The sequence below is a fragment of the Myiozetetes cayanensis genome, unplaced genomic scaffold (genome assembly GCF_022539395.1).
Source record: "Myiozetetes cayanensis isolate MyiCay16 unplaced genomic scaffold, myiCay2020 scf12, whole genome shotgun sequence".
Classification (NCBI taxonomy): domain Eukaryota; kingdom Metazoa; phylum Chordata; class Aves; order Passeriformes; family Tyrannidae; genus Myiozetetes; species Myiozetetes cayanensis.
Window position 1 is genome coordinate 5,336,052 of NW_026086826.1, and position 25,185 is coordinate 5,361,236.

The 25,185-nt window shown below is 47.5% G+C and overlaps 1 protein-coding gene across 4 annotated transcripts; it reads right to left on the bottom strand.

The window, feature by feature from the left end:
• Nucleotides 1-6,525: 6,525 nt before the first annotated feature.
• On the bottom strand, nucleotides 6,526-23,011 carry TMEM275 (transmembrane protein 275). Of its 4 annotated transcripts, none has more exons than XM_050307308.1 (2): nucleotides 22,913-22,972; nucleotides 6,526-9,945 (listed from the first exon to the last, which is right to left on the bottom strand). In XM_050307308.1, the coding sequence occupies exon 2, from the start codon at nucleotides 9,852-9,854 to the stop codon at nucleotides 9,306-9,308; it is 549 nt and encodes a 182-aa protein (XP_050163265.1). In that variant the 5' UTR covers nucleotides 9,855-9,945; nucleotides 22,913-22,972; the 3' UTR covers nucleotides 6,526-9,305. The 4 variants fall into 4 exon arrangements, 2 of the variants coding, with proteins under 2 accessions (XP_050163265.1, XP_050163264.1); XM_050307307.1 differs by lacking the exon at nucleotides 22,913-22,972 and adding an exon at nucleotides 13,866-14,201; XR_007627800.1 differs by lacking the exon at nucleotides 6,526-9,945 and adding an exon at nucleotides 18,140-18,531 and having other exon boundaries at nucleotides 22,913-23,011.
• Between the last annotated feature and the right edge of the window lie 2,174 nt (nucleotides 23,012-25,185).

Below are 25,185 nucleotides of genomic sequence, written 5' to 3' on the forward strand. Positions count from 1 at the left end.
CCCACATTGTAAAGGAAGACAGATCACTGCTATTCTCACTCCAGACAGTCCATCACCACCTCTGCCTGGCTCTTTGCTCTTATTAGCACAGACCCATGCTCATGGAATGCAAACCAAGTACCTTGAGTCCTCTTGCCTGCACATGACACATCTGAGGGTCTGTAATTGCTGATCCAGGTGGCTGCTGCTCATCTCAGCCAACACCATCTTCCTAACTTCAGAAATGTGGTTTTTCTCACTCCTGGCCTCCAACTGAAACAAAACCCTTTCCACATACTTAGGAAAACAATAAAATGCAGAAGCACTACACAAACCCACCCACCCTGGCAGGCTGGACTGTATCACTGCTGATGTGAACTTTTGCTCTGCTGTTTGCCTGAGGGACAATTACCAGCTCAGCAGAGCTTACCCAGTGGGAGCAAAGTGATAATCTTACAGTGAAATACAACCTTGTAGCAGAGTGACCTGTCCTGCCTGAGGATGTGGTCAGCAGCAACAGCACTGATACAGCTGGTGCCTGCTCCTTGCTGGGACTTGCTTTCTTGCCTTTGGAACGTTCAGGAGCTGCCAGTTTGGTGTTATTCCATCAGCTCTGGCCCTGTGCTGAGCCTCCTGCAGGTACAGAGCCCTGGGCAGAGGAAGGACAGATGACTGGGAGGGAGTTGATGTGGTTCTGTCACCTCAGCTAAGAATCTGTCTGGAAGGGTGACTGTGTGCCTCCAGCAGAAAGCACATCTAGGTAAAAGGGAAGTCTGGTGGGTAAGTCACAACAAGATGCAGTGACTTTAAGCAGTGTGTCCTCCTCTGCCACCAAATCCTTATGTGACCTTAGTGACATCATCTCCTGGTACATTCAGTTCCCTACCTCCAAAATGTGAATGTCCACTCCTTTCTCTCTTTTGCCTGTTTGTTTCTGTTCAAACTCTCAGGTTTTGGTAGCAGCCACAGCTTCTTATGTATACATTATGTTTATTGCCTCATATATACACATCCTGACCTCTGGGAGCCTACATTTGGGCACTGATGTAGTAAAACCCAGAGTGCCTGTCTTTTATGTGCACTTAAAAATGTGAGGAGCAAGATGTACACCCTTACTCCTATTCACTCCCTCCACCTGCTGCTGTGTTCTTGCCTGTGAAGAATAATACAGCAAAATATTTCACACGGAATGGGCTTTCTCCTCTTCTCTCTTCAGCACTTTGCACCTGCTCATTAATGAATGTACACCATCCACACTGACCAGGGCTGGTGCTGAACTGAACTTCGAATGTCTTTTCAGTGCCATAGCCTAGATAATAATTACTTTTATGACTCACTCGACTCCATGCTGCTGGAGCACCATTAGGAGAACTGACAGCACAAATAACAGAAACATTAAGCCTAATGATGTTGCCAGTGTTAGTCCTGATAAAGTGTTTCCAGTGTCACCAAAGAAGAGCTTTTCCCTTTAGCAGTTGTCCCTCCCAGAGGGGTTGTTTTCTTCCCATCCCTGGCATCACCCAGGAACGTCAGCTGTGAGTTTTGACAGCAGGAGTGTGGGGTGCACATGTGTGCCACGTGTGCTCATGCAGCAATCATTCCCATCCCAGAATGGAATCACAGAATCATAGAAAGGTTTGGGTTGGGAAGGACATTAAACCTAATTCCATAACCTAGGACATAACCTAATTCCAACCCCACCGCCACAGGCAGGGATGCCATCCACTAGACCAGGTTGCTCAGGATCCCATCCAACTTGGCCTTGAACACTTCCAGGCATAAGGCACCCACAGCTTCAAATTTTCAAACATCGACCAAATCCTCTGGAACAATTTTTCCCAATAGCTCCACTCATCTTCTAGACAGTAAGTTCCAACCCCCTCCTCCCCAGGACCCCCATTTATTCCCCACAGGGCATGAGTAACTCCCTGGAAAGTCTGGCCAGAGATGAGAAGCAGAAGACAGATGCACCTCCACTGCAGTGCTGCTTCGGTTACACCCAACGTGCATCTCACTGCAATAATTTACTCCTTTTTTCCACTAATTTATAATCCTCAGGACTGGATTTATTACTTCCCAAATTAGCTTTAAACAGTATATCTAAGGATCATGAAGCTTTTTGAATGTGACAATGGACCTGACAGATCTAATGAGACACTTTAGTTCATGCAGGGAGTTTTCACCACTGTTATTCCCAAAAGTAAAACTGTTTCCATGAAATAGGCATTTCCTTTTCTTTTAACAGGAAAATTCAATTTCTCTTCCCTTTTTCTTAGCCGGTTCCTCCTCTATGCCTTCATTGCCACAAATTCCCTAATCTCGTTATTCTTGGGTGTTGGAAAAGCGTAATCATCTGAGCCATGAAATCGAAGACAACGGCATCACTTCCAGGGAGGTGACTTAAGTCGGAGGAATTAATTCTCCCAGCAGACAGCTCTTATTTAGAACAAATGTGATTTTCAGAACTGAAGCTCTTTTTTTAATGAGGCTCTGTGAAAATATATGTGGCCCAGAGCTGCTGGGAAATTCAGCATTGTGCCAGAGAAATGCATCAAGTCAAGAAAACAACAGCCAAGAGGATTGTTCAGTCAGTTCATCCTTCAGTTTCCTGCAGAGAAAGCCCGTCTGTGTATTTCTCACCCTCAGAGATTGCTGCCCCAAACAAGGGAATCTACAGCCATTTACTGAGTGTCAGAATCTGGCCCACCCAAAAGGTGTATTTTGAGGTTTAAGTAAGAAAAGAGAGGGTTTCCCTCTCTCTCCTTCAAACGAAGCCAGCACGTACAAGCAGGTGGGTCCCCACACAACACAGAGTTAAGGCATGGAAGTCCTTGCCCTGGGATGTTACAGATGTCGAGAGTTTTGGTTTTATTCTTCCCTGGGAAAAGCTGACACTCTCTTTTCAGCTCTATGCCTCCAATTCCTTTATTGCCTGTTGTCTTTCTCTTTATCCAGAGCAGGGACTGCCCTACTTGCACCTACATAGCAGAACAGCAAGGGCACGGATGGGACTGCTGGTCACCTCTGTGGTGTCAGACCATGTTCAGAGTGATTTCCAGGGATTTATGGCCATGCAAATGGGTTTATCTAGCAAGGATGCAGCAAAAAAATCTACCTTAGTTTTGGAGCAGGTTTGTGTTTTCAGATGAAGCATAAGATAAAGAAAAGCCACTTGTAGACCCTCACTCAGGGTGAAGCTGGGAGGGCAGCCTTGGAGATCTTTCCATGCTCTGCTGCCTGGGTTTACCACCCCAGTCAAACAGCTCTGCCAATCTCAGGTGCAGCTGTAACTATCAGACAAAGATTCTTTTTCTCCAGTGAACGTGATGGCCCTGGGAAAGGTTCCTACACCAGAAACCAACTCTGCCTGCTTCTTTGCACCACCAGCCATGGGGTGCAGGCAGCAGCGATGTGCCCACCCCTATGGAAGCTGCAGAAGCCAAACCCCTCGGGTTTGCCAGCAGCATATCCTTCCCACACAGAGAATCTGCCTCTGAATGGAGAGTGCACAGACCCAGAAACAGCAAAAGGGATAAAACACCAGACACTTGCCACGGGAGCAGGTCCTAATGACATCATCATGCTTGCCTGGCTCAGCTGGAGATAAAAAGATGAACCGCAGATAATACTGATTTCTCATGCCAAGATAACAACAGAGAAGGGTTTGTTTCCAAAGGAAGATTCTTTCCTGCCTGTGTGCCAGCAAAAGAAATAGTTTTTCTGTCAGATTTTATAACAAACTTCATCAAATATCCATCTGGCACCAGGCCAGAGGGCTATGTATGACTCTGTGTTCACTGTCACAGCAGATGGATGTGAGAAACTCCAGCAAAGGTTTCAGAAGGTTTCCCAGACTGTGATGGTTTTGGGAGGGTACACAGACCTCCAGAGGCATGGCTTATTAAAAGCACTCTTGCAGAGAAATCTGGCTTTTTGAATTTGACAGAAAACAGGGGGTCTGATAAGGAACTGTGGCCCCGAAGCTGCCTTTGAAGTTTGGTCCTGATGTGGAGACAGAGTTTAACAAGATCTTTTTTTAGGGGTGCCTGGAGGATTGAGTAATAGAGCAATTCTCAAGTGTTCGGATCGGAAATTTCATCTGCAACCCGGGAAGTTTATTCCTGGCAAAAGCCTCATGAGAACCAGTGTCTTCTCAGGACAGGCCAATTTCAAGAAATCAAAATTTCCAGATGAGTGTGGGCTCCCAAGAAAAACTCCTGGGGACTCTGCGTGGAAGGATGCCTTGAAAAACATCATCTGTCCTCCCAGGCCCTGACAGTCTCTGTGCTCTGAGAATTCAAAGCCATGTCAGTGTGTGCAGGTCCCACAGAGTGATTAGAAATAGCAGGAGATCTGCTGATGGAAACAGCAAAATCTCTTCTGTTCCAACTTTGTAAATGAGACTGAGCAAAGTGTCCAGCTGTCTCCTGCAGCCTGGTGGTCACTGTGAGCCTGGGTGAACAGCGGTCTCCTCCCTGCCGGTCAGCAGTGAGGGCAGCTGGGACAGCAGAAGCCCCCAGACTGCATGGAGCAGGTCTCAAAGATCTTTCATTTGATTTTAAAATTTTAAAAAAATCAAGCTCCCAGATTCTATAGGAAGTGAGTGAGAGCAAATTGTGTAAGGCAACACCAGGGAGATGCTCCATCTCCTTAATCCATTTAGAGGGCTGTGCTGCTGCAGAGGATGAACATCTGCTGTGGCTTCACATCACCCTGGGGACATGGCCAGGGTATTGCTCTGAGGCCACCTCAAAAGAGGAGCTCTTTGGGGTAATCAGTCTGAAAGCCAGGAGTTTTAAACAAATATACAAACCTTTACTGGAGCCTGTTGTAGTGGGGCTGCCAGCGGTGTCTGGGGGTCTCTTCCCTGGATTCTGAAAGCTCAGCTGAGCTGACAGCATCTGACAGTGGGAGAAAACCAGCTTTTCAACCTCTAAGTTGAGCACATTTGCTATGGACTCACTGGAGACTAAAGACATAAAAGTTCTTTTTTTTTTTTTTTTTTTTTTTTATCAGAGGGACTTTGCAAATGGAAATTTCACATTTTCATGGACGTTTTTGCTCTTTCATGGACTTTTTTTTTCCCTCTTCCAGGATTTATCCAGGGAAAAATGCCCAATTTCTTGCACAAGACAGACCTGGAAGGTTTGTACTTTGCTGTAAACTTGTGAGTCCTGCAAAACAAGGGCAGTCCAGGAGCATTCAGGGAGCTCCTGAGCCAAAATCAGAGCAATAAGCAATGAGGGCTCCCAGGCAAGGGTGAGTATTTCACAGGAGAGAAAGGGGTCAGCCAGCTCATCCTAATGAAAGGAAAGCTCTAGGAAACCTGCAGCAAATCTAAAATGTTCCAGGGATAAAATTTTCCAGGAGGTAGGAAAGTATCTTGGTTAAAAGCCATTGTTGGTAGAAGGATAAAAGGAAATAAACCAGCCACAGATAAATTCGGGCTGGAAATTTGAACAAGTTAATTACATTTCACGTAATATTTCTGGTTTATGATTCCAGATGGAGAGAGAAGCTCATGGTTCAGCTTAGTGTCGAGCTGCTGCTGTGGCAGGAGTACTACAGGCTGCAAGTCCAGGAGGATGGCAATGGATGCTCAGCAAACCCTCCTCTGTGCTTTTCTCTCTGGTCCCACTATTAAAAAAAAAAACCAGGAAAAACCTTTCCAGGGAGTTCTTCCTAATGGCCAAATAAAAAAATCCTTTCTGAAGGGAGAAGGTTTTCATTTTACACACATTGTCAGTGGAGCCTTCTTAGCCAGCTCATTTCCCAGGTCTTTAACCAGCCAGCCTGCCTGGAACGGAGAGATTTCCTCTCGTCTCAAATCACTTGGCTGCACATGGGAGAGAAGCCCTTTGACGAGGTGAATTTGCAAGGCTCTCAAATCCTCTTTATCCTCGCTGTGCTACCCTTCCTTGACTCATCTCCAAGAGACCATGTTGGGCTAAGCCCAGAAGGAGCACGGAAAGGTGGCAGCACCAATCCTAGACACACACACAAGCACACACAGATACAGCTTCCACCCCTTGCCTGCACCCTATGTTAAATATCATCTATACCCTGGACTGGGAGGGATCAGGTAAATAATCCAGTCCAGTCCTCCATCACCACAGATTCAGTCAGAGCAGCCCACTGTCCTCACCCACCCCAGCCCAGAAACCTGCTCCTCCCGTGTCCCTGATAAACTAGAGACCCACAATCCACACCTGGCCTGTTCAGGTACCCAGGGGTAGTTAATGGACACGTGAATAAAAAAAAAGAGGCTGAATTTGACTATTCCTGAGTTAGTCAAAGCAATAGTAGTGGGACTAAGCAGTGGGACTAGTGTTGAGACAACCAGGACTTCAAGGAAAAGTGGCATTCAAGAGGCAGTACGAACTCTCAGGGATGCTTTTTTCCTTGCAGCTACTTGCATTTCTAGGAAATCAAGCAGGAGAGCAAGGAGCACGAGGCAAAATGAATACAGACAGGATTGGGGCACACACAGTCTAGGGAAAAGAGAGAAGGCGGTTGTTAGACTGAAAAAGCAGGCAGGCCAAGTGCTTTCTGAGTGCAATTATTTTAATGGGTCTGTCTTTTCCAAATTCCACGTTGCACACACAGAAATAGCAATTTCAAAAAAAAAGACTCACACCAGAAACGCTGACTTGGAGAACAAGAAACTCTCCCTTGTCTCCCGGTACACAAGGAGGCACGAGATTCACAACAACATCAGTAACAGCCAGTCACAGAGGTGGAGAACAGACAGACAGACGTGGAAATTCCAAAGGACAAGAAGGTGGCAAAGGCAGGAAGGCAGCAGATGTTCTGGGGCCCACCTGGCTCTGCAGGCAGGCAGCTGGGGTCACAGCCTGGGGGACAGACCCACTGCACCAGGGGATCAGCATCTCACTCGTCCTACACCTCTGCTTGCCCAGGTTCCATCTCTGCTGGTTGTTATCTCTTGGATCCCAAGGATTTCAGCTCCCAGAGCAACACTGGCTTCGTGGTGCCAAAGCACAGGTATGGGCAGCACAGGATGTGCCAGGTCCTAGGGCTGTGTCAGGGCTCCCTACATGGCACTGGTTGTGATGCCACAGTGCCAGTGAACCACACTAAACTCCTAACTGGCCCCCTCAAAATTCTGCTCCTGTCCTCTTTCCTGCCCAAAGGGCCTTTGACTTGTATGGGATCAGCCATGGTATTGTCCATCACTGGAAGCATTTCATGGTGCAGCTGTGATAAGGAGTGGTTCCCGTATGCATTCCAGACTTGGCTTTCACGCCTTCAGTGAATAAAAAAAGGAGCTGTACGGTTACCACTTGATTTTACCAACTTTTTTGGCTCCAAGTGCTCAAAGAAAAGTGCTGCAGTAACCACATTCATGTGGGAAAAGCCTCTAAAGGACTTCCAAACTGTTGTTTGCTGTTCCAAAAGGCAAGCTGGGAATCAAACCTACATCAACAAGCTGTTGCTACAGCACTCACGGGCAGACAAAAATCACGGGAGCCTTTTGCTCAGCACAGCAGTCCCTGCGTGCCGATGGCAGGCAGTGCTGGAGGCAGAGCTCACCATGAGAACAAGCTCTGAAGGAAATCATGCAGAGATCAGACCACACAGGCTCATCCACCTTCAAGCAATCTCCAGACTCAGGTGTGCTAATACCAACCTTGCTGCTCATCTCTAAAGCAGCTTTAAGTGGAGCTGGGAGCAGGTGTTTTCCCTTTGGCACAGGCAGGGAGCTGAGCGGCAGCACAACTAAACGAGTTGCCCAAGACCTGGAGGCTGCACCAAACACTTGAACCCACATCTCCCCAGGCCCACACAAATATCCTTCTCCCCAGCCTGCCTTTTCTCCTTCTAGCCAGTATAGACCAGCCCTGCTAAAATCACAGACGCAATTACTTGGTGTGGAAGGAGCTGTTGAAGGCAGCAAACTGTTGCAGCACTCAAGGAGGACCCACATTAAGACTGAGCGTTCAGTCCCCTTTCATGAAGGAATTTTTCAATCCAACCTCATCCTACCCAAGTTCATGAAGGGGTCATCAGCTGCACAGTGGCTGCCCAGAGCAACCAGGACACCACATGCATGGACTGCACAGCACTGAGGCTCTTCTCTGCAGCTCCCCCACGGCCACACGTGCCCTCGCTTAACCAGCACACCAGTCATGTGGCTCTCACAGCCTGGTCATGCAGAGCTCTGCTTGTGGCCCAACACAAATCCTTTGCAGCACTAATTCATCAGATTGGGGTCTTTCCAGGGCAGAGGGGGTGTCTTTGCTTAGAACAGCTCTTAGTAAGTTCCCATCTGCAAGCTCATCCCATTGCTTTCCAAGCCCATGAGCACACTGAGCATCCCGTTTCCTGCAGCAAGGAGATCCACTCCTTGTAATGGATCCCAGAGTCACTTCAGGGAATGAGATCCACTCACCATCTTCCAGCACAGCTATACTGAAGTCCACACAGCTATCTACTTGCTGCCCCAAGGTGATATGTGTCCCAGGCCAGCCTTCCACAAGAATATGGGAAGGAAGTTGTCTAGCGCTCAGTACATAATCATTGCCCAAAAATTTCATTTGCAGGTTCCTGTTAGTCTCTGGTTACTCCAGGATTCAGCCTGCCTGACCTTCCAAGATAAATACTTTGTGGAGTAGCACAGCTGGAGCTCAAACTCATTAACAAAAGAGGAAAACACCAAGGCTAATTGTGATCCTTGTGATTCCTTCTCTTAGAATGGGTGGTAAAATCACCCAGACGAAGGCAAGATGTTGCAGGGATTTTCAACAGAGGGGAGATTGTTTCACAATGCTTTTTCAATAGCAAACACATAGCTTTGTCCCTACTGTCAAAAAGTCTGGCACTAAAAATGCTCAAATCTTCTTGTGACTGAGCAGCAGCAAGCTGTAATTTACTGCATTCCTGCTTCTTTTATGTCCAAGAATTGCTTCACTTCTGAGAAGAAAAATCTGTCATTTGTCAGTCCCATGTAGCCTCTTCTTCCAACCATCACATTTCCACGTTAAACTAGACAAATCAATTCGTTCCCCTCTTCCTATCTGCTCCCCAAAAAAAGGCAGTGTATTTCCAGGAACTCAGAGTCATCTTTTCATGGCAACATCATTATCAATTTTATTTTAAAAACATATAATGGGCGTGTTTCAGCAAAAATCTGTATTTTTTTTCAGCTGTTGCATCCTCCTCCCTTAAATTGGTCCAGAGAGACCTGACTGTCTACTGGCTTTTCACAAGCACCTTCCCCACACCTCTGACTGATGGTACACCAGGGTTTTCCAGCCCACCCACGGCAGCGTTTGGCTGGCTGCTGACAAAGGCTCTGCCTGGGTTTAGGATGCAGCCAGGTCCCTGGGCAAGTTGAGCTGTATGGCCTCTCCTCCTGTGGTGTATTTGGCCACTGGCCCGTTGCCTTCCATGGTGAAGAGTTTGCAAGTCTTGGCGTTCTCATGAACCGGTGTGGACTTTTTGGAGGAGATGGGGGAATTTGTGGGGCTCAGCTGAACAGCAGTGGTATCCTGCACCGTGTGCTCACTAGTTTCAATTTCAAAGGCTGTGTTGCCAGGTTTGATGAGCCCAGTGTTGGAACCTGGTTTGGATTTCCTGGCCCCATGAGCGGGGGGCCTCCGGCTGCAGATGCAGCAGGCACCGAAGAACGTGAAGGCCACCACCAACAGGATGGGTCCAATGATGATGGGAGGGTTGTTCACAGGGAGGAAGGTCCCAAAGGCAAATGCTCCCACTAAAGTGATGTTGATCCCTGCCAGCATGATGCAAAGTCCGCAAGCGCAGCAGAGAGCAGGGGAGGGGAGGCCCTGAGGCCGGGTCTTTTTCTGAATGGGTTTTTGGGACAAAGAGGCGCTGCTCTTTTCGCTGAACATGTTGAGATGGGTCTCAGAGGTCACTTCAATCCTCAGGGGGTGTATGCTGTGATGAGAAGGCTAGCTCCGGTCTCCTCCTGCCTGGAAATCCCTGGAGAGGAACAAAGAAGATGCAGCTGTCAGAGCAGTGAACCAAAGGCACCTTTCCCCCAGCAACTTCTCCAGGTTTTGCTCGTGCCAGCAACTAAGCACAAATCCAAGCCTGCTCTCAAGTCTGGGCTCTCCCTGACCATGGTGGCCACATGCAGTCACCCTCAGCCTGGAGCACTGAGCCCAGTGTGCTCAATGTGCTTGGCTATCCATATGGATGATGCCATCCACAGGTACTGAATAACACACTGTCAGTCATAGAAGTCTATAATAAAAGGATTCAAATGTGTGTGTTTTGTCAGCTGGACCATGCTTTCTACCATGAATCACATCATCTTCAGTGTGATCACAGGAGATCCCACAGAAGGGGACCAGGAAGCTTGTTTGCCTCAGCAACCGTAAACCTGAGCTTGAATAAGGTTTGTGCACGAGCAACACCAGCTCCTGGATGGAGGCTCATGGAAACTGAGATGATGAAGCTGAAAAAGAGCCTGTGGGTGGATCGGTCTAGGACCCAAGGCAGGAACACACAGCCCTGACTGACAGTAGCAGCTTCTCCATGGAGAAGGATATTGGATTTGATAAGAGCTGGCTTTGTGTTTGCTGTACTTCACTGGAAAGTCAAATTGCCAGAAGCCAAATTGTCTGCAGTTTGCTGGTGATGCCTTTGATTTTACAGGCAGGAGAGCATTTCTCTTCCCAGCCGGATGGCAAACAGCAGTGGTCTGCTCTCTCCTGCTCCCCTGTCTAGCTCCCTAGCTTCTTCCCCCTTCTGCTGTCAAATCCCTTTCAAAAGTGTTGTCAGCAGAAAGCTGATACCACGCAGTTTCTACTGCAAGAGCCAAGAATCACTGTTGTGCTATTAACAGTCTACACCCACTAAATTAAAAAAAAATAAAACCAACAAACCAAACAATAAACCATCACCCATCACCCTGAAACGTGCCAGTGAGATCAGCCAGGCATTTTCAACATGTTTCCTAGGTTATAAAATTGTCCAGCACCTCTAGCTGAGGCAAAGCTCTCTGCTGCTTTATTGGGTGTCATATCTGATTTCCTTGGCTTGGGCTGTTGTTTAGAGCTGAATGAGTGCAGCAGTGAACTTCAAGCGAAGTTCATATTCAGTGAGACATCGGCTGGAGCTGAGAGGGACAGGTGCATGAAAAGATTAAATCCTTCCTCATCTAGGGATACATGACTGGGAAGGGATCTCTCAGCAGGCAAAGATTTTTCAGGAAACTCAGAGTGCACAAGGGAGAAGGGGTAATTTCTCCATTAGCCAGGTTAACACATATGCGTGTTTCCCTAGCAGTGTCCTTTTGTTCTGCCTGGGAACCCTGGCATGCTGATGTGAGCTGGAGCCCTGATTCTGCCTCCTTCAGCAACCCTGGACCAGCAGCAAGATAGCTTCTGGTTAAAGACACACGTACAGACACTGTTTGCAGACCAGCTCTTGCGAATGCCACTCTGAACCTTTCACACACAGAGGCTGCAGACACCCCAGTGTGGCCATTCCTCCTGCATTCTCCCTCTGCAAAGTGCTCACCAGGGAACTGTGTGGCTTCTCGTGGTTAAATCGCATCACAGATTCGCTCCACCAGGTTTCCTCCTCTTGACTTCTCACCTGCTTCCACTCTGAAAGATTTCCCCCTCCTGAGAGAGCCAGGCAGCTATCAGGGTTGCTGGGCTCCAGTGGGATGCACTACTAAGCTGGCTGCCTGGACTCCTAGGCAAGGCATCACCAGAGGTCAGGCTCCCACTGAGACAGATTTTCAAGAGGAGTTTCAACCTGTTGCCCCTCGGATCTCTCAGTAGTCACCTGTGATCACTCTAAAGAGACCATGCTGGTTTCTGGCTGCTTTCAAGGCTACAGTGGTATCACCCAGCATGGTCCTTGGTAGCTTATTTTCTCTACCTGGCAATTTTTGGTCAACATTACAGAATCCTGAATGTAGGGGATTAAGCTTGGGCAAAATCCTCACTGGACGTGGCCAGGCAGTAACAGGGGAGGAGGAGGAGAAGAGGCTCATTTGAACACCATTGACAGTGATAAATCATGGCAGTCCATCCAAGGACAGCTCACCCCAACAGGTAAAAGGGAACCACAGATCCACTCCAGAAGGATAAATGACATGAGAGGATGACCCAGCTGAGCTCAGGATGGGTTCAGGCACCATCAGCTTTCCGGGCATTCATGGTTGTTCATAGAAGGAGAGGGGACCAGATCTACAGTACAGAAATAGGGATGTGGAATGGAAAGGACTGAGATCTCTCACACTGCAGATTGACTGGAGGAGGCATTGGCTACTCCTTGGGCCCCCATAAGACAGGCAGACAGCTGGCAGGTTGTGCCAAGTGACTGCTCAGGAAACAGCTGCTATCTGCCTCCTGGTAAGTGACAAGGGAAGAAAGGAGTCAGGGCTGAGATCTCATTTAAACTGTGTGAGCAATTCTGGGGCTTATCACACCCTTTCTATAGCTGCATCATAAGTGTTCTGGCCATGCTATGTCCAAGACAAAACTTCTTTCGTATCCTCCCTCGCTTGGAGCAGCTATGTGGGGTAACAGACCTTTCCCAGCAGAAAGCAATGGACTCACTGGAGATCCTAAGTGGAACCTTTTCCATGAGCCTGGGGACAGAAGATCTTGGAAGACAGGCTTGAGGTGCATGGAGTTGGGACATGACCTGCACACACACCCCAGGGCAACCAACAGCACATAGAAGAGAGACTGGAAACATTCAGAAAGTAGATCACTGTTTGCTTTTTCCTTCATCTCCATGGGAAACATCAGGGATTATACACAAGGGATTCCAGTTGGAAAACCAGATGACATGGGGATGAGAAAGCCAGCGGAGCAGTGGAAGATAAAGCAAAAAACAAACCAAAGCCACAGAATGCCTTGTGCTGTTCTCTACCTAATAAATGCCTGCAACAACACAAAGTCCATGTTTATTCTGATTGTCATGTAGAGCAAAAGCATCTTTGCTCTCCTGTCATTTCCTAAAGCACAGGTTAATGCTGTGGGTTATAGGGTCAGAGTCCTTCTCCATGCCCATCTCAGACACCAGAATATACTGATGTAGGTCAACTGCCACTGCTGACATACCTGAGGGTCTCTGGCAGCTTTTACCTTTCACTTCAGCAAAATCAATGGCTTGAAAAAACGACCAACTTTCCAGCCAAATTATAATGAGCGACTTCTGTTCCATCAGGATTGGAAAAAGTTCTATTTGGGCTCTTTGTTTGTAACAGGTTCTTTTCTTATGGGTTCTTTTCTTATGGGTTGGAGTGTAGGTTTCTTCTCCAAACAACATTTCAGCTTGAAATGCACTACTGCAAGCACTGCTATGTAAGAATAAAAGCTGCATATCCAAGCTAGCATGATGGAAATCCAGAGGCTATAGTGATTCCTTCCAGGGGAATACCCATCCCTTCCTATATTCTCAGGGGGGCAAAGAGAGACTTTCATCCATATCTCTGAGACTTCCTAGAGCTCAAAGGGCATGCTGACATATTCATCCAGCATTTTAGGAGCCTCTAAAGCCATGCCAGCAGCGCCAGCAGCGTGTACAGCTAAGCATGCTTTCCTCTTAGTTGTCGTGAGGGGGATCGAGCTGTCATCCTTCCACACCATCTCATTGCAACAGCACAACCAAAATATTTGTCAGACTCCAGATGAGTCTCCTTTCTAGAGGTGTGATGGCACAGCAAAATAATGACAAATGTGATCAGCAAACAGAAATTGCAGTCAGACAGCTACAACCACCCCCTGCACACAGGCACGCTCACAAACACACAGGCACGCACTCTTTAGCTACCAGGAGAAGCATAAGACTTTTTTTTTTCCTAGTCAAAGTGCTGAAAAACTCTCCGTCAGGGCCAGAGAGAGCCTCGGTGTCTGGAAGGGGAAAACACTCACCTGGGCTGGAACGTGGAGCCAGGGAAAGCGATGGAGAGAACGGGTGCCCCGGGTCTCCCCTTCACCCTTCGGTCCGGGATGACAAAGCCATGGCTAGTCCCAGCAATGCCAGGAGTGGAAGCCCAGCTGTGCGCTGGGAGGAGAAGGATCTCACATCCCTCCTCCCCTCTCGTCACCGAGGTCCGGAAACTTTGCTGGGGTGTCAGGCGGGCAGTCCTCGGAAGAGCTCAGCAGGCTCTGTGCGAGCTCGGCCGCCTTCTCCCCACTTTCGTCCTTCCCCTCGGAGGATGATGCTGTTCTCCTCAGGTAGAGGGGGTTTAGGCGCAGCATCCCTGCCCCGCCGCATCCTCTCCCGCCTCCTCCTCCTCCTCGAACGAACCCGCGGTCCCCAGCGAGGCTCAGCCCACCGCGCCCCGCTATCCGGCACCGCTCACCCTCTCCCCGCTCCTTTCCCTTCTTCCTTTTCTTACTTCAAGGCTGCAGCTCCCGCCCCCTTCAGCTCACAGAGGTGCCCGGAGCAGAACAGCTCCCTTTTTTTTTTTTTTTCCCCCTAGGGAGAGGAAAAACCCAGGATCGCCTCTACACCGAGGGTCAGCCCCAGCGCGGCCGCCGCAGGGGAAAAGGGGAGACACCGCCAAATGCCAAGGAATAGGATGTAGGCTCTCGATGCTGCAGCGAGGCACGGATCTCTCAAACACAAGAGGTCTGAAACGCACGTTACGATTAAAAAAAAAAAAAAATTACAGCTGGTGTGCGGTGCCTTTGGATGCTGGAGGGATGACGGAGGGATGCGGGAGGGAGTCTTTGCTGGGCAGCCGGCAGTGAGGGGTGCTGAGCCAGGACCTCTAGAGGTGGAACGTCCAGGGTGTGGGGGCTGGCAAATTAAGAGAAAAACCTCCCCAGATGCAAAACTGATGTTTCAAGTGGCAATCAGATCTCAGGTACACTTAAAGGCACTTAAACTAAAACCACACCTAATGCTAGACCTCTGTTGCAAACACAGCCAAAACCTTAACTCCCATATTAAGAAGCCAACCTCTGTCTGTTTGTGGAGTTGGTAACCACAGGAAACACAGCAAACTGCAACTTATGCACTGGATGGAGTGTAGATAATCCACCCACAGATGAAGAGGTGCTGACACTCACATGTCCTCATCTGCTCTCCGTGCCCACACCTGCTGAAACCAGCCTGGATGCTGCCAGCAACAGCTGAACAGAGACTCCTCTCCAATTTATTGCAGAAGAACCCTTTGGAAACCAGGCTGGAGCTGATTGAACATCTTGAATTACTGCTTTCATCATTGAGAGAGAAGTAGAGAGGTAACAAAGATGGTGAAAAACAAAGGTCAAAGAGATAAATCACTGAAAAGGAATGAACACTTACTTCTCTCTATTCTCTAGGCACCACTCCAGCCTGAGTATTCTTAATACAGCAGCATCCTCTACTGCACCATATTGCATTTCACTTTGCAGGTCATCCTAGAAATTCAGGCAAAAACAAGCTTTGCAGAAAGGGGTTCCATCTCTGCCAAGGAAGACAACTCTGTTTTGTCCTTAGCTTGAGTAAAGCCAACAGCACATTGCACTGTTTGAGCAAGGGGGCAGGAGGGTGTCAGAAAAGCAGTGCTGATCAGATGTGTTGACTGCCTGGGCCTATAGAAAGAAATAACTGCAAAATCTCATTTCAGATCTCTCCAGAGACACAGTGTCTCCTCTAGGGATTCCCTGGACTCCTAACATGAAGCTCAGAATGGAAGATATTCTGGAGAAATCTCCCTCTGGCACATCTGAGAGAGACAATTCCACATGTGGCAGAACTGGTGTTTAGTGTTTGCTGACTGTTGCTGGGTAGAAATCGGAATGACTGAACTCTTTCTTGGTGTAACTCCACAGAGCTCAACAGAAGCAGTTGAATAAGCCCTGTTTATGTAGGAACAGTGGATGTCAGAGGGAAAGAGACTATCAGGGTCTTTGATTCGAGCCCATGCTATCAAGTTGTGTAATAGCATTCATAAAGCACTCAAGCTCCAAAGGAGGCCAATTAATACTGAATGACCTGTGAGTTGTTCCCTAATTGCTCAAAGCAGTGATGAAGAAGGCTGCTCCTGCTTCTGTTTTGCTGTTGCATGTCTCTCCATCACACTTTCTGCTTAATGGACCATAAACCCAATAAAAATGCTTTCTTGAAACACTGCATATTTCGAGCTCCACTGAAACAATAATTCTGTGTTTCGCATATGTGGCCCTGACAACCTGGCAGACTGCGTTCATGTGATTAAAACAACTGCTAATTCAAGAACTAAAATTAAAGGCTAGATTTCCCACTGGTATAAATCAGAGCAGATTCATTTCCTTGCAGAGCTTTGATAGCTCATGAGCATTCATGATTTGCCAAGGGGGTTTTGCCAGACTGATGGCTTCTAGTTTTAAACTTGCCAGGAATTGGGAAGCCCTGCCTTCTTTAGAGGAAAGATCCCAGCTCTCAGCTGACTAGAAATTATATTCCTCTGGGAGAAGCTGTTTGTTCCCTGCTTCTGCTGAATTCAGAAATTAGCTGAAGTCAGAAATTTTTGAATGTGAGGAACATTGCCTGTGTGCCTTTTCCCACTGTCAGTTCCTGACTCTGGTTTCAGTACTAAGAAATCTGTCTCGAGCACTCTTGCACCCACAAAAGCTGGGCTTCAGTGCCACCATCTCCTTACCTGGAGCAGGTCAGGATGATGTCTACCACATATGAAGCCCTCATAAAACACACTGGTTATGTGAGGTTTCTCTCTGCAAGAATAACTGAAAATGGTGGGAAGGGTGAGAATGATCCATGGAGGTTTCAAAGGATTTTGTTTGGGACTCACACTCGAGTGAAAGCACATGAGCAGCATCCACACTAATGAGAACAGCAGCATGCCAACAGCCCAATTCCTCAGCATGACAGGACCAAAATGCAGCAGCCCATGCTGCTGCCAGCTGAACCATGCCCATCACACAGGAGTGTGTGGGAGACAGAGAATGGCTGGAAGTTTATGGCCCTTAATAAGATCATTAGACAAAGGTCACTGCAGAAACGTCCCCCTGCAGATTTCCATGAGATCTCCAGAACTGGCACTTCTCTGTGAGTTTACAGTTTAATTGCCTCTTAAGGGAAGGTAATGCCAGACTGAATCTGTTGTTGCTCCAAACCAGCTCTGAATGCCACCATGTCTGTCTGAAAGTTTGTGCTGTGGCAGAATCCTCCCTTTCTCATGGTTCTGTGGTGCCTCTGGCACTTCAGAAGGGAGAAAGGTCAATTTCTGCAGCAATGCTTAATGTCTACAACATCAAGTACATAATGAAGGAGGCAAAAAAAAGATTAGTATTTGTCATTCTTAGAGGCAGCTGTGAAATTACTATGCAGGGGATTTAAACCCACGAAGGAGACATTTCCTTGCACAATGTGTAATTAAAATCACAGGACTCTACTGTGGAGAACACCAGTATTAATGTTCTCAGACTCAGAACACAGATACAACTGGACCTGTTAAACACAGCAGACCAGCTGCAGCTTCTGGCTCGCCATGTTCTCTTTGGGAATGACCTAAGGAGGAAAGCTTGCTCTAGGTTTGCCACTGTCCTTCTAATCTGTCCTTCTCAATCTGTTATTGAGAGCTGTTGAGGCAAAATAATAGGTAAGGTAGATTATTTTACCTAGTCCAGTATGACTGTTCCTACATCAGGGTGAAACTTTTGGGTTTTTTCTGAATATAGTCCCAGAGTGGCTTTTCTTATCAGAGAGACCTGGCAGGCACACTTCATGCCTAGTCTCCCTCAGTACAACTGCAATATCCAATGTACTCAGTGCATCTCAGCAGGGATGATTCCTGCTTTTACTCTTCTCTTCCCAGGAGCTCTCTCACCACAGTCAGCACTGTCTTCATGACCAGAAGCATCTGGGCCAGCTGTCCCCAATTCCACCAGCAGATATTCCCATGCCCATGGCTTCTCATACTGTCCATCAGCCCCCTTAGAGCAGGGCTCAATTAACTCCTAATTAACCATTTCAGCTGAAGATTGTAGGCAGAATACCTGTATTTGCTCACCAGGCTGGATCTCCTCAGGCTGCTGCAGCTCCTCACCATGTGCCTGTAGAGCACTCATTTTCCACTTTGCACAAACAAACAAACAAACAAACAAAACAGCCTTCCAGAATCTCAAACAAGTTTCTCCTTCCTGTGACACCTTCTCAAAACACTGGAAAGTTAGCAGACAGGAAACATCTGTGCAAGGGGCTGTCCTATTACACAAACAGTTCAGTAATTTTTTATGAAGCTTTCTCAAACAGGAGGAAATCAGCGGGTCAGTTATCAGCAAGGGGCAAATATTTTTAATTATCTGGCAGGGAGGATTATGTCTTCTCTGTTTAATTCTCAGTGTCTCACTGACAACCTAATTAGCAAGCAGCATCACTGGAAAAGCAGACTTGAAGTTATGTGGCTTTATTCTCCCAGGAGTCAAGCACCCAGTTCATTTTCCTCTCTGATCCCTCCCCATATCGTGGATCTCTCTGCTGACCAAATCTCACCAAGGTGTAGTTGATCTGGAAGAGACAAAACCACACAGTGTGCCCATCAGCAGCTCTCCCTCATGATTTCAAATGCCATTCATCAGAGACTTCAGTGTTCCATCTTCCTCTCTGAAAGAAGTGCTGGTAGAGATTTTAGTTGAAGGACTGTTGGCTCCTCATTAACTGAAATCAGAGTTTGCTTTGTATATTGTAGTTTGTACGCGGTATGTTACATATTACACACTCTAATAGTTTTGTCTTTCCTTTCTTTTCCAGGAAGAATACACCAATGCATGGGATCTGCACTGGAGCTGCCAAGGCAATGGAAGCAGCACCACAAGATGAATTATAGCTTTCCAAATTCAAACTGCCCCCAGACATGGAGACCAAACCCCCTTTGGAACAGATTTGATGTCCCTTTGTGAGATAACAAAAAGAGACTTAATTTATGCCTCTTATATCCACCTGATGGTCAACCTGTAGCACACCAGACCACAAGAGGTACTAATTACCAGCAGCACAAATCACATTGCTCTTGCCAGTTTGGATTCCTGGAAAATCTAACTTTGAGGGATGTCAGACTCAACATCATGAACAGATGGTGTTTCTGTCTGAAGAGAAGACATGTCCTTGATCAGTCTGTCACTGCTTAGGGAGCTGATGCTTTTGTTTCACATCCAACAATCTTCACCCAAGGACTGAGGCTTTACAAGGCAACACAAAGTCTACAGGGATGATAAGACCAGGAAATACAGGCAGAAAAGTAATTTCAAGGTGATATAGTTCATGTCCCTTCAAAATATCTAAGAGCTTGGACACAGGTGTGATCTCTTGAAAGCTTTTGTGACTTGCAAAAACTTTCAGGCCCCTCATGGCTCATTCTGCAGCACAACAGCAGAACTCTTCACAAGGCAAGTCTTTAACTCTTCAGAGCAGCAAAATAAGCAAGAATTAAGTGAAAATTAAAGGTCAGAACTGGAAGTCCTTCTGTGAAGGTCTGGAAACATTTCCAATGGGTATCCCCTCTCCTCAACTGCAGGTTGAAGGAAAAAACCTGACTGCTTGGATCCTTCTGTGGGTTAGCCAGATCCCACAAAACTTCATGGAAGTTGTTGCAGTTACTTCAGCAAGCTTTGAACAAGGTCTGTAGGATGCTGCCTTGAGAATATTTACCCTCTGGAACAGAGCAGATGTCTGTGGCCTCCATGTGGGATATCAAGTTATAACATGGCATAGCACACATCGTTAATCACATCCTCAAATGAAGTGATTATAAGGTCATCACGTCAAACATTGCCTAGCACCATTGTGCCTGCACAAGTTTTATTTTACACAGAGCCTGGGGAAGCATCTGTTTAAAGCACTTGACTCCAACTCGTTAGCTCTGCCACAAAGCCTCTGTCCTAATACACTTAATCTTTCTGCCTCTCTGTTCCTACACAGCCCTCCCAGCATCATCACCGGACACCCTGAGCAGCTTCTCCTCTCCCTCAAAGTACCTGCTGTCAGGATGGATTCAGTTCTCAGAGCAGAAGTTCTGTGTTTGCCTGGAGCAGACACAGAGAAGCACACCCCCCTCATCAGACCCCATAACTACCCACTGGTCCCAGAGGGAGAAGCTGCTGCTCACAGGTTTGAGATAAGCTGCATGTGGTAGACATACAGCTTAATGCCTTCAAGAGCAGGATCTTTTTGCCTTCACAAGCAGGGTCCAGAGAAGGAAAATAAACCCCTTGTGCCATGAGAACTATGGCAGCTCATGCATGATTGATTCATCAGGCTCTGGAAAAAGATCCTCAGCAGAAAGCAGCAGTATGGTCATATAACCCTTGCAGAGTTTTATTTACAGTGGCTGAAGAGAGAGATGAAGAACCCAAATCAAACAAGTTGCACCTCCTGCAAAGAGCAGTCACCAGTGTTTGCCCTCGAGACAACTGAACTTTTTCTTTTAAGCAACTGGCACAAAACAGAGGGTCCTGTTCCACCACACCACTTACAGACTGATGGGATCCATAGCAGATAAATTAGGAGGCATACCTCTCTCCTCCAGCACACATCACTTCAGAGAGGTGTCAGCAGGTGCTGGTGTCGATGGGTTCAGAGCAGTGGGACCTGGGTGAGCACCCTCAGGCTGTGGCTCTGCCAGCAGATACAGGGAAGCACTGCTCACCCACTGCAGCTGAGTGAATAACTGATGGGGCAGGACAAGAGCTAGACAGAGGCACCTTTCTGTTGACATGGTTTAGTGATGTTTAATTTTGTAAGTCACTGAAATTGCACTATTTCCCTTTCCCATCCCACATACAGACATTGCAGGTAGGGAAAAGCTGCCTTGAGCGTCACTGAGACCCTGTTAACTCCTCACCCAGAGATGCAGATGAGGTAAGAATTAACCACAAGGCACTCAGCTGTCATCACTACCAGGATAATGGGAAATTCTGATTAAATCTGACATCCACTAGCAAGAAGTGTAGAGCTGAGAAATCAAAGTGCTATTGAAAGCAGATGTTGCTTTAAAGGAGCACTTTTCTAGTACCACAGATGTGGTCAGAGCTGGACATCCCTTCCCTCATCACCTTTCAGTATGCTTTTTGTAACACTAACATTTCGCCCCTTCCACAGAGATCAGGGACTAAATGTGTGTTTATGTGCCAGGTGCTACATAAACACACAGATGTCAGGGATTTCTGTCTGAAAGAGGACAGGGGAATGGGGATACACACATTTGTCAGGGTAGGAAACTGCGGTGGAGAGGCTAACCAGAGCTTGTGCAACGTCCAGAGTCACAACATAACTGCAAAGATGCTGTGAACATCCCATCCCATCCCATCCCATCCCATCCCATCCCATCCCATCCCACGACTCAGAGGACTGGCAGCCATCAGCTGAGCACTCACCTTCTCTAAGGTCTGCAGAAGATAAAGGTTTCACTCTTTTTCTTACTAAATCGTTTGTAAAAAGAGAGTAAGGACACTTAACCTGTCTGTGTGAGGAGTCACTGTTTGTCTATTCCTTGGGCAGTAGAAGTGGTGTCTAGAATCACTCACCACCACTTAAAGCAAAGGGGAAAAAATGGTCTGTATGTCCAACATCTTGAAAATCAAACTGTGCAATAAACAAAGCAGCAGCTGAGGCTGAGGGTAAGAGGCTGCAGCTGGGAGAGAAAGCCTGGCTGGGGCTGGCTTGACCGGGGGAGGTGGTTAGTGCTATAGCAAACTGCTGGGGAAAGATCTGCAGGACCTAATGAAGCCAGGGTGGATTTGCAACAATTTTCTCATGCCCAGCAAGTCAGAGATTGCCCTAAAAACACTGCCGTGTGTTTGGATACAGGATGAGTTCACCAGCTGTTTTTCTGAAGTGCCTGAGATGCTGCAAACTTGATTAAGGAAGAGAAAGAAAAATAAATAAACCCAACTAATGGGAAGAACTTGAATGACTGTTTTTTAGAAGGAGTGAAATCGTCTCCTCTGAACACAAGGTTCCCCCTCATCTTTTACGTGTGCTCTCTAACTGATCATTAATTTATCTAAAAGAGGACAGGGGGTTATGGAAGCATTCCTCTGTCTTTCTGGTCAGATGAGAACTGAACGTTCCCTCCCTCCTCAGAGACAGGGATGGGCATCTGAGCTTCTGCTTAGCATTCATTTTCAGTTCTGATCTGCAGTTCCTGCCCAGCCAGCACAGAGTTTATCTCCACCAAAGAAACCCCTTTCCTAATGACTGGTGCTGGTTTCCATGCAGACTTGCTTTTCTCTCTTCAGATCTCTTTTCAGGATCTGACTCTGCACACTCCCATCCCCTTCCAATTACTGACTGAACTGTGTTAGCAGCATCCGTGGGATCACCAGGCTGGGAGCATACACGGAGCCGGCTCTAGAGATTCAGCTAACGAGGGGCGCCTCATTAAGTACCTCGGAGAGAGCTTTCAGCTGATGTGTTTTCCTTTGCACTCAAGATGGGCCCGGAGCACACACGCGGAGTGCTGAAAGGAGGCTGCTCACAAAAACTGCTACCTCATTAAGTGCAGTAACTTAACGACTTGCCATATCTGATGGTCTGTAAATAATTAAGCATCTCCCTTATTGCTCCTTGATGCTCCCTTAGCCAGTTTTCTAGCCATCTCCTTGCTGTCGTCTTTCCCCCAGTGAAATTGTGGGGGCACTTCCTTGTATGTGTCCCCAGCCTTCCCCCCTGCTGCTGCAGCTGCCAGGTTGCCTACAAGAGAAGTCAGCACTGCTTTGGCAGGGAAGAAGCTCATCAGACGGTCTCAACATCTTCTCCAGGGCCTCCATCCTCCTTACAAGCCTCACCTTATCAAGAGCTCCACATCTTCTCTGTCTCCAGGCTTTTCCCACCAGCTTGCCCACGAGGAAGCTGATCCCTTCTCTATGCCAGGCACTGCTCAGGGCATGCCCAGGCACAGAAGGATCACAGGCTCACCTGGGTTTTTGTCACATTTACCCCCATTTTATAAAATTAGAGGCAAACATTCCCCCCATCCCAAACTCACCGGGGAGGAATCTTCTGTCAGCTCCTCTGTGTGTTCAAATGGGTGCAATTTGATGCTGGGTGGATTGAAAGTGCACTGCTACTTCCCTGTGAGATTTTCTGCTCACTGCTGGGGCTTGTACAACACCTACTCATCTCAGTGGGAGATGGTATATGCTTCACAGAAAGAGCAAGAAGCCAAAGTACTGAGTATGTGCATTTCTCAAGCAGTTCTGTATCCAACTGCAGCTTATTCATGATTCAGTAACATGGTGATCTCAGCTTCTGGAGAGATGGATTAAATCAATGATTAATTTAAAGTAATTTATACCTTTTATAACCATTCAAGCTTATTTCCCAGGCCTGAGACCTGCAAGCCATGCTGGATCAATGCCTGGAAACCCATGAGTATTATTTCAGATGTAACTGTAGCACAGCAACATCCTCACTGCTGAGGAAACAGTTCAGCCCTTGGCTCAGCCAGAGTGGTGCTTTCTGGCATTCTGGGTCCAGTTTACTCATTTGCTCCCTCCAGGGATCATCCAGCAGGTCTGGGAATGCACAAGTGCAACACATGCAGAGATGTTTTTCTCGTCTAACTCACCCCTGTGGTTCCTCTCCAGCTGCTCCTGTACAGCCTCAGTCCACTCTCAACAGGGAGCCAAGATCCACAGCTCCCCACAGGCAAACACTCAAGGGGTTCTGGAGCAGCCCAGAGGTCAAAAGGGCACTTGCAAACTCAAACCTTCTCTGTGTTTATCATGTAACAGAGGTTTGGTTGTTTTTTTCCGGATCAGGAGATTTTACGCAGCTCCTGGCGATAACCACACCACCCACAACACAGAGCAGAGACTCCTGCACCAGACTGGGACTGAGGAAAGGTTGTTGTGACTTAAGAAATGAGGAGATCTGCTTTTTTTTTTTCTTCCTACCTCTGCCCTGAATCCCACATGGCACCTTAGGAAGGACACGACCTCTCTGCACCTCGCTCACTCCTTCTGCAGCACGTGGCTAATCGTGTTTGAGCCTCTCGGTCTCCCTGGCTCATCTGCTCAGCCATGAACTCTCCTGCTCTGCACCTTGCTCCAAGTCTGCGGCCATCTGAATGGCCAGAGGAATAGAAACAGCTGCAGAGGGACTGAACTGACGATGACCTGGTTTTATAGACAACATAAAGTTGACTCTAATAGCCTTGAGTGGCAGAAGTGTCTGTGTGGGGAGGGAGGAGCAGAAGAACTGACTGCAGGAGAAATAAAAATTTAAAAAATTAATGCAATACAATTTCCCTAGATAGCACTTGACTAGTTAGTTATATTTCAAATGAAGGGTTTGTTAGAAAGCATTCATAAAACCTGTAGTATAATCCAGAAGAATTCATAGGAAACATTACACAGGAATTTATGGGTTTGTTGCAAAGTTTTATGCTCTCAGTACTGAGGCTCAGTTCCAGAACACAGACTCTGGGGTGGGCTGGAAGCTCTGTTTGCTCTCCAAAACAGGCAGGAGGAGACAAATGGGGGAGAGAAGCCTCTTCAGGGGTGGTAGGAATCTCTGTGGGACTTAGTATTATGCCAATAAGGTACTGGAGCATTTGAATTGGTTTCTGGTCCCTCCAAGGCAGAGAGAATTGCCCCACACACTGATTCAGGTTTTGATCTGGCCTTTTCATTTGCCAGAGCAGAGGTCAAGTGGATATTTTATTTTAGCCCTCTCAACTGTACCCCTAGTCCTTGTAAGAGCAGGAGGCAGGACAGGGGAAGGTCAAGAGGCAGGACACGGGAAGGACAGGAGCAGGACTCTCTCTGCAGAGAGCAGAGATGAACAGATAAACAAAAGCAAAGCAGGGAGACAAACAAACACACACATGAACACCACCATGTGAGCCTCACTTCTGAAGGAAACCTGGCCAAAAAAATAATTAAGACCTATTCAGATCCTTGCCAGCTGGATCCAGCAATAGGCATGTGCATCTGCACTGGCATTTCAGAGCTCTGCTTCTGTGACTCCCCAGCTACAGGTTCATAACAATGATGAGCAGCCAGGGTCAAATTTACTGTGCTGGAGGTGGGAGGAGGGAGAGGTGATGCTCCAAGCCTCTGCCTCATTGTGCAGCGAGCAGGGGTCACCCAGGCGACTGCCCACACCACGGCTGCATCCAACCACACCAGGCATCCAGCTGAGATCCCTCTGCAGCAAGGTGGAGGGAAGGGAGGGAAGTCAGTGTAAAGCATGGAGAAAAATAGCAGTAGTCAGCCAAGAATTAAATACCCTGAGAAAGTGCCAGCAACCACCCCT